General features: G+C 41.6%; 1 protein-coding gene across 5 annotated transcripts in view; it reads right to left on the reverse strand.

The window, feature by feature from the left end:
- The window catches only part of map7b (microtubule-associated protein 7b), a 26,424-nt gene that overhangs the window by 15,407 nt on the left and 1,017 nt on the right, over nt 1–10,000 (reverse strand). The window contains exon 1 of one of the 5 annotated variants that reach the window (XM_027145168.2): nt 7,111–7,671. The exons of 1 other annotated variant lie outside the window; for it this stretch is intronic. In XM_027145168.2, coding sequence (XP_027000969.2) covers nt 7,111–7,228 — 118 coding nt within the window. In that variant the 5' untranslated portion in view covers nt 7,229–7,671. Of the gene's footprint in view, nt 1–7,110; nt 7,672–10,000 lie in introns of those variants that run through there. 3 more of the 5 variants (XM_027145172.2, XM_027145170.2, XM_027145173.2) reach the window with 3 other exon arrangements.

The raw sequence follows: 10,000 nt of genomic DNA on the forward strand, positions 1-10,000 counted from the left end.
CTTGGATAAATCGTATCTTCAGTTCATTAAAATGTATCAGATTCCTTGTCATGAAAGTAGCGTTAAGATTTACCCGTGTGTGCAACCCTGCCCATGTCCCGCCCATGCCCCAGCCCCACCGCACGCCCCAGCGCAACCCCACCCCATCCCATGCCCCAGCGCAACCCCACCCCATCCCATGCCCCAGCCCCGCCCAGCCCAACCTGCTTCGAATGTGAAAGGAAATGTACTGCACTGGAATGAAGAGCTTCAGGCTACAAGATGGAGAGGCAGGTTTTAGATCAGTTTCTTTTACTCCTGAATGTCAGAAATCAGGTTTAGAAACAGATTCTCCTCCATGCCAAAGAATTTGAACTCATTCAGATCGCCTGATTTAATTCAGACTCATGACGCACTTATAGATACTGACCAATGCAGGACAAGAAAAAAACAAAAACAAATGCTGAACTGAGCAAAGAGGCTGATCTGAAACTGCTGATCAGACATATTGGATATTGACGTTCTTTCAGCCGGGTTACTGAGGTCTCTCCGGTGCGGTGAGGTCCGGTCCGGCTGAGTTTGGTATTGATTTTGATTTTTAAAAGCAATCATCAACCCTCGGTGTATATTACGGCCACTTTGTTCTCACACTCTTTACACGCCTCTGAAGCTATTTTACAACATCACGCAGCACAGATATTCAAGAAGACGATCAAAAGCCCTGCAGCATGTGTGAAAGGTTTAAGAAAGAGAGAAAGAAAGAAAGAAAGAAAGAAAGAAAGAAAGAAACACCTTACAGACAGACAAAAGAAAGAAAGAAAAAGAAAGAAAGAAAGAAAGAAAGAAAGAAAGAAAGAAAGAAAGACAGACAGAAAGAACACTAGACAGACAAGAAAGAAAGAAAGAAAGAAAGAAAGATAGATAGAAAGAAAGAATGAAAGAAAGAAACACTAGACAGACAAACGAAAGAAAGAAAGAAAGAAAACTAGACAGACAGACACAAGACAGAAAGAAAAAAAAGAAAGAAAAAGAAAGAAAGAAAGAAAGAAAGAAAGAAAGAAAGAAAGAAAGGAAGAAAAAGAAAGAAATTTTGCACCCTTTCACAAATCCTTTCACACACTCGTAAACACACACTCCTCCGTATCAAGTCCAAAGTCTTTAAACTGCCAGCTAAATAAACTCTCGTGTGACTGAGGAGTTTTCATTTCAACACAATGCTGACAAGCCTGTGCTCCTGTTGTATGAAGGTACGCAATACACCTAGTGTATTTACTGTATATACAAATAATTCACCACGCCTCGATAGCTCAGCAGGTTAGACACCATAAATAGGACATGAGCCGAGCGAGAAACTGCTCCATGAACTCTTCTGAACTCACTCAGGACTGGGGCTGTTAATAACCTGCTTTTATACGGATCCCATTTCCATTTCCCCACTGCTTTTTTTTTATGTAAACTACTTGACTAGGCAGAATCACCACAGGACTACTGTACAAGTGACACATCATTTCTTCTACAACAGCTGTACTAATGTTTAATCTCCACAGAGTTTCATTGATGATCATAAAATCCTGAATGTTAAATTTTGGTTGATATTGTTTTCATGTAAAACTTCTTATTTACATAAACATCGATTGATTTGCGTCAGAAAAAAACGTTCACGCGTTCAGATCACGGTGATGCCAAAGCCATCGGATGGCTAGGAGAGCAATGGAGCGATCTCTTGCTAGGAAGGATGGAGTTTTTTTAAAAAGATAAAAAGAAGAATAAAAAACACCAATCAGAGTCAACACGTAGTTCAATTTAGTAACATGTACAGACACAAAAACACATTGTGATGATCTAACGTTTGTAGAAGAAATTAAAATTTGACGGATGATTCTGAGTGAGCGTGATCGGTTCACGTAGTATTTAAGTAAACCGGTTACGTGGTGGACGTTGGCGCTGATCCGATCCGATCCAAACCACAGTTTAACTCTAGGGTTAAATTTAGTCACTTAAATTTAAGTATGCATGATAAAATAGTGCAGTGGTAATTAATTAGAAAACACCAACATCGTGGGTTTGATTCGCAGCTCAAGCGTCGGATTTTATTTGGGAAAAAAACAAACAAAAAAATCATGCTGCATAAATTCAAAAATTCTGATTGTCTAACTCGTTTTTTTTCCCGTACACCTGATGTACGCATCATGACTTGCGGTGAAATGGTCACCGCCTGCTCCAGATTCTCTTTTCCCGAAAGCCTGAAGCCGTTTAAAGCAACTCTTCTGTTCCAGAAATATAAAAAGCCCCAAACTCTCCTGACCCATTTACTCACTATCAATTTCCAAACCTTTATACCCATGAACAATAGTTTTTATCCCCTAAGAAATGGAGTGAAATAGAAAAAGTAGGAACAAATATCTAATGTCGTTCGGTGTCGGTTTTAAGACTGAAACACCTGTGGGGAATTTACTTCTAATAAAAGCCTCAGATCTCATTAACACGTCGGTGTAATGTAATCTGAACGTGTTCGATCCCCGTCGAGACCGACCGAATTAAAATACGCCGCAGTACTGTTTACGCCGGACCCATTAGATCGTCCTGATGCTGGGATTGTGAGGGACTGCCAGAGTTACAGAGAGACCGATGGCATCAGGGAAACTAGGAGGAGACATCAATAATGTAGACTTAAATAACACGAAGACAAAGCGCAAAAAAAAATTTCCAAATTTCCTGGATTAAATTTCCTAAACGTGAAGCAGCATGGCTTCTGTAGCAGGTCCTGGGTTTGAGTTATCCAATCATGTGCGTTTATGCAAATTAGTCCGCTAAAGAAAACTAGCGATAGAGAGACGTTAGCTTCGAAATAAAGAGAGATTTCCACCAAATTTAGTTGATTTTCAGTTTATTTACCATAATGAGCTAGTGTCTGTTGTGGTAGTTAAAAATGGTTGTGTGAAGCATCTCCATTCTATGAAGAATCATTTAACTGCAGGGGGAAAAAAATGAACAAAATCCAACCGTGTAAAAAAGAATTACAGGAGGACGAGTTAGCTCAGGGGTTAAAGTGTTGGGACTACTGTACTAATCAGAAGGTTGTGAGCTTGTATTCCAGGTCCTTAACCCTCAATTGCGCAGTTGTATAAAATGAAATAAAAATGTAAGTCGCTCTGGATTAGTACATCAGAGGATCGATAGAAAAGCTGCAACCTCATCCTCTTTCCCTCAGTCATACAGGTCCAGCGACATCCGATATGCTTTCTTCCGGTGATCGAGCATTAAATCATGAACTAAAACCCGCCTCCTGGAACATTCGATTGTATCTGTGACCAGCAGAACTCGTAGAGCGACAACAGAAAGTAACAGCAGGATGAAAAGGTGAAGTCAAAACAGCATTACATTCCAGAATAGATCTTAACACTGGGCCAGATTAAAAATGTAGTCCAATAATATTACATTACATTTAGGGATCTATTCCTGGTACAGGCTAACTGGGTTAAGGAGGATTTAGCTGAACATCCTCTCTCGGTGCCCTCAAATAGCAGTCAGTGAACACGAGCACACGTAAAAAAAATTAGACGCAATTATTACAAAACACTTACGGAATGCGTAGATGAAAGTGAACACACACGACACTATCCCTGTCATGAGGTAAAGTGTGTTGGACGTCTTTTAAAACCTTCTCAGTCTAAACAATCACATATTTCCTTTGGCAGTCTAGAGCTCAAAACTAGAGCTCAGGCTGGAGAGTGTGTTTAAAAACGCAGCTTATGATCAGTGGAGTTCAAATTTTGAGTAAAATCGTCTGTAAAATTCTGCGTAAATCAAATCGAACAAAAAAAATTTCTGCCGGATTTACGATCGTATTCGTAAACACAGATTTTCTTGGTAGCGGCGTGTCCGTGTCGGTAAACGTCGATCGACCGTAAACATCAGTGCGGTAGAAGATTTGCATTTGGTGTCAAAAAGGAATGGAAAGAAACAAACGGAGGTGAATTCAGAGTCATCCATCCAGCACAACATAGCTTTCTTTTACACTGCGACATTTCGTTTTTCTAATTTGATAGCCTCTTGATATCTAGTAATTAGATTTTAAATGACGCCCTTTCGGGGGGTACGGTGGCTTAGTGGTACACATTCGCTTCACACCTCCAGGGTTGGGGGTTCGATTCCTGCCTCCACCTTGTGTGTGTGGAGTTTGCATGTTCTCCCCGTGCCTCGGGGGTTTCCTCCGGGTACTCCGGTTTCCTCCCCCGGTCCAAAGACATGCATGTTAGGTTGATTATGTTAGGTCTCTTGGAAATTGTCTGTAGTGTGTGTGTGTGTGTGTGTGTGAGTGAATGAGAGTGTGTGTGCCCTGTGATGGGTTGGCACTCCGTCCAGGGTGTATCCTGCCTCGATGCCCGATGACGCCTGAGATAGGCACAGGCTCCCCGTGACCCAAGAAATTTGGATAAGTGGTAGAAAATGAATGAATGACGCCCTTTAATAGTCTACTGCATCTTGAAACAATGTGATAAATGACTAAGCCACTAAGCCATAGATGCTAGCGATCTGTTATTCAGTGAACAGTGACGTCAGTGATTAGCCGTTTTCTACAGACAAGCTGAGGTGAATGCAAAGATCAGCTTTTATCCTGTACGATGTTCCTGATGATTAGCTACTAAGGATTATTGATGAGCAGGAATTCTGACACAGTAGAAACCTACTTTGTTTACCTTCTCGTATTATCGAAGCATTTCTCATTTGCGTGACAATATCTTGACAGAAAATGGTAAAATATCAGCCTGAAAAGGTAAAAGTGATGTTTTTCTGAATTCCTCACATCACTGCTTTTGACTTTGTTCAGCGGTCAAAGGCCAGAGTAGAGAATCTCTCAGCTCAGAGCCTCGGCTAGTCTGTAGTCCACTAAACTCCAACATGTGACCAACTCGTTCATATCTCTGCCGCCGCTGAACCGTCATACTGTACGCCTCCACGTACTCGTTAAAAAAAACAACATTCGTTAGAAGCTCTACAGCTACAATAACACTTGGTGAAAAGGAAATAAAACATAGAAGAGCCTGTTTTTCATGGCAGGGATGTGTTTTATAAAACTATTTTTTAAAGACGTACTAAAGAACGACACAAAGACTTTTGAGCCATTTATAGTCAAATTTGTTGTTGTGGAATGGCTTTGAACAGAGGTAGTTCCACCAAGGAAGTAATTGTTGCTATAGAAACAGAATGAAAGAAATATCTAAAATAAATATGACATGCCTTATATGGAAAATTAATCAAAATTTCTGACCAATCAGATTCAAGAATTCCAAAGTACTGTGGTATCATAGTGTGTGTGTGTGTGTGTGTGTGTGTGTGTGTGTGTGTGTGTGTGTGGTGGTGACCTTTAACCCGACCCTCTGAGAGAACAGGGAGGCAAAAAAAAAAAAAGGCAAACGAACCAAATCCACCGGTTAAATACACTCTTGCACATGTGTGTGTGGTTAATATTATTGGGTAAATGGGACAATATAAGAGACAAGAGAACATTCCATAAAAGGAGATTTATGTCTACGCAGCACCAGTATACAAATGTGTACGTGTGTGTGTGTGTGTGTGTGTGTGTGTGTGTGTGTGTGTGAGAGAGAGAGAGAGAGTGTGTGTGTGTGTGTGTGTAGGCAGAAGCAGCAGCACTGAGCAGCTTAGCGTCACCTTATGCTAATCTGAGACGGAGTGCAGGAGAACGCTTGGTCAATCAAGGACAAAGCACAAAAGACTGCTCATACTGCGACATATACGTACTCTATACAGCACCACTTGCTCTCCTTGAGAGTTTTTCAAATGCTTCTTGACCTTTTTAGCCCTTTCAAATGCCGCTTTTTGTCATCGTGTGAATCCGTGATTAGAACGTCTGAGCACTTTCTGAAAGCTAATTCTTTGAGCAGGAATCGGTTACAAAGTGCTTAAAAGTGTCTAAAGCGAGATACGGATAAATATCGTCTCCAGTGAATCCTATTTCTGGCGATGATTCAGCTCTGGGACCAAACCGAAAATGAAAGTGCACAATGAGCTCACGTCTCTCATCTTCACTAAACACTCAATGCCAGTCAGGGTGGTGGGTACAGTATATATCCGGAATACACCAGGAAGCTTTGGCGTTAGACGGGAACACACCCTGGAGCAAACACCAGTGCCTACTGGGAGGATGAACGTAACTGGACGAAACCCACAAAAGTCATGGGAAGAAACATCCACTAACATGTTTGCATTCTACAGCACAAAAGCTGCACATGAGAAGATCTCAGATGTTCCAACATGCTCTACAACTTTTAATCAAGGGCCTTATGCATAAAAATCCATGATAAACTAAAAATTATGCAAACTTTTGAACAGGGATTATTTCCTTTTCTCTTTTTTTATGTTTTGTTTGCTTGTGCCATTGATTGTACCAAAAAAAACATTTTTTTTGGTACAGATGTGAGCGTGGGGGTTATTGATGGCTCACAGCGCCACTCCCAGTAGCCAAATACGAGCAGGTTTTACTCACAGGAAGTTGGTTTATGACTCGGATAATCACCGCAGATGGTTTTAACAATAGCAGCAATGAAGAACAAACTTAAAGCTGTTATTTGAAAAGATGAAATCATTTGCACGACTCAGGTGTGTACAAAAACAAACAATAGCTCTCTGTCATGTGATTGTGGCTTTAAAGCAAGGCAAAAACCTCAGGCTGGCCTACAGGTACGCGCATGTAAACACACACTCACACACACACAATGATATGTCAAATTTTTAGATTAGTTTGCTGTCCAAACTGTACCACCATTACACCAACAGAAGCTAAGTGTACAAACTAATAAGAAAAACACTAACACACTCAAGTTTCATTGTGCAACTTCTCGTATCACCGAGGCAGGCCACTTAATCCGACTTTACCCCACATCCCACAGAGCCGACCTTGTTTCTTGTGATCTCCAAAATTCTCAGAGTCGCAGCTCTAATCCACGTCGCCTGCTAAAGATAATCAGTCTGTTAGATTAGCTGGCTGAGACGTAGATTAGAGCTGAAGCTGAGTCCTGTACGTCTGTGGATCTCAGTTTGCTTTTCCCGTTCTTTACGCCTGTCCGTCACTTTGAGACCGGACTTCCTCTTTGCCTCTCTTTCTCTCACCTCTTCTCCTGCGTTTCTTGCGCCGGCTCCGCTGCTCCTCGTCTTCCTCGGTGATGGTGGTGAGGGAGGTGATGAGCGACCTGCTGCCCCCCTTCCTCAGCCTGGGGGGCAACAGCATCCTCCCACCCTCTGCACACAGCCCCTGTCCTGGCTCTCCTCGTTATTTTCCTTCCTCTCTTGCTCTCTCTGTGCGCGCGCGTGTGTGTGTGTGTGTGTGTGTGTGTGTGTATATATACGCTCCTGTCCAGCTCGCTTACTCACGCTAATGCTAACTCCTAGCACTCAGGCTGCTCATCTGATCCAGCTGAGCTCAGAAAGACAGGGAGAGCAAGAGCCAGTGTGTGAGAAACGAGAAGGCAGAACAGGAAGATACTAAAAGTAAAAAGATGCCGAAAGATCCAGAAATATGGAGAAAAAAGAATTACAAAGCAATCTGAAAGAAGAATCTGCTAATCCAGAGGTAAACTCGGAATGAAACGGAACATTACAGAAGATCATCCTCAATCATCCTCAGTTTCTCATAATTTCTCTCCTTTTTTAAGCCACAGAGATGCAGCCACTTTCTCTCAAGGTCTGTGCTGCTGCTGTACTGTTCGTACTGTCCTCTCTCTCTCTCTCTTTCTGTGTGTGTGTGTGTGTGTGTGTGTGTGTGTGTGTGTCTCTCTCTCTCTCTCTCTCTCTGAAATATTCAGTATGGAGAGAAACAGGGCAAGGTGAGCCAGTCAGATAATGATCGTTGTACAACCTGTACAAGACTGGATGGATGGAGGGATGTATAGATAGATAGATAAATCTATACATACACACATACATACATAAGTGAATGGATGGATGAAGCAAGAGCTTTCGCTTGTTGATCTTGAGATGTTGATCCTGACTGGTTTGCTAAGGCTACAGCTCCAACTCAAATAACCACTCATTACAACCACAGTGATCAGAAAAGCAGCTCAAGATTTCAGCCCTGAAGCTACAGTTACAGATTACAGTCTGTTAAAATGATAACTGTGGGGTTTGTCAACAAAGAGCCTGGATGAGCTGCTATCGGTTTTACATCCAGGCTTGTGTTTGACCTAAGATAGAGCGCATATTAAAACAACTGGAACACAAATAATGCAATTATTCCTGCTCTTCACACACACACACACACACACACACACACACACACACACACACAGTCTGTCTGTATGTAATAATAATGTGCAATGTAAGCAAGCAATGGGGCAATAACATCACTCCTGGGACTAATCACTCTTGGTATTCCTTTCACACACACACACACACACACACACACACACACACACACACACACACACACACACACACACACATACACACACAAACAATGAACACACACCTAGAGAGAGAGATAGACTGAGCACCATTATGTTTACTCTGTGGCTATTACTATGAAGCCATAAATGCAAAGTGTCCCAAAAGAAAACAAAGTCCTTTTCTTCTCCATTACACATTTATTTTTTACTTTTTTAAATGATTAATCCTTTTACGTCCACGTGTTCCTGACCCATACAGGAAATGCGTCTTACAGTTTGCTAGCACTCATAAAACCATAAACCGACTGAACATGCAAACCTCCATCATTTATAGCTACACGCCATATGGTGCTCTGGGTGTCATCTGGATTGACAGTGTGATTCTCCAGACACTCACGTCTTGTATAGATCATGAGCGCTGAAACATTGTGTTCTCTCCGTCAGCAAGACTCAGTGACTGTGAGGACATTAATAAAGCCTTCGTGGACTTTAGTCATCGTTGCTGGTTATTAGGATCAGCGCAGAATACATGCTGTTTGTAGTGAGGAAACCTTACCAGGACATTTTCATGCCTCTTTATTTTTTTTGTTTCACAAACGTTTTTTCCCCTCTTATGGCCCTTGTTTTTACTGAATAAGTGGATATGGAATGATACTAAAGTTGTTGTGTGTTTATGCAATTCAGCAGCTCACTCATTAGCACACCGCTGGGGATTTTCCTTCAGCTAAACCACCATGCAGAAATTTACACACCCAAGTAAAGGTGCACGCTCTCTCTCTCTCTCTCTCTCTCTCTCTCTCTCTCTCTCTCTCTCTCTCTCTCTCTCTCACACACACACACACACACACACACACACACACACACACACACACACACACACACACACACACACACACACACACACACACACACACACACACAGTCCATTCACACCAGGCTTAAGACTTGAGCAATCTTGATCTTTGCCCAGAGTTTCAGCGTCACTTTACTCTTTAACCGGCCTCAGTGGTGCGAGAACACATTTACAGTATTCTTTAATACCACAAATATTCAAATACCATTTAAGATAAAAGAAATGTATTTCATATTGTTATGGTACCCAGCAATATGCAACTAAAAGCATTTTTATGTCATTAATAAAAAATAAAACATTGCGGAAATATTAAAATACTCTGTTATCAGGATAAAAAACATACAGAATGGTCAAGAAGAAAGGGGCTGGGGCTGGGGCTGATTTCTTTCAGCCCACACCGGTGACTCACTGCAACCCATCCCTGACAAATGGCTCTCCATTTTTGGGCTAATGTTTTAGGTAAAACACTTCCAAATGGTGTGTAATGAATGTGAACAATGTGGATTATTGACTTGATCAATCCGTGCATTCCAGTCATGTGTTCAAAAGCCATACAGAAGTTGCTGGTCCTGTAGAGACTAATGCAGTATTGCAGCAAGAATAGCAGTAATTGCACGATGAGCGCACTTGAACACGCACTTGTGTTTTTCTGGCGTCTCAATAACATGAACGCTGCCTTCAAGTTATTCTCAGAAGTTTGTGGATGACTATCTGGACGTGGAAATTAACACGACATATATATTTATTTATTTTTGTTTGTTTGTTT

The sequence above is a fragment of the Tachysurus fulvidraco genome, chromosome 23 (genome assembly GCF_022655615.1).
Source record: "Tachysurus fulvidraco isolate hzauxx_2018 chromosome 23, HZAU_PFXX_2.0, whole genome shotgun sequence".
NCBI classification, from domain to species: Eukaryota; Metazoa; Chordata; class Actinopteri; order Siluriformes; family Bagridae; genus Tachysurus; species Tachysurus fulvidraco.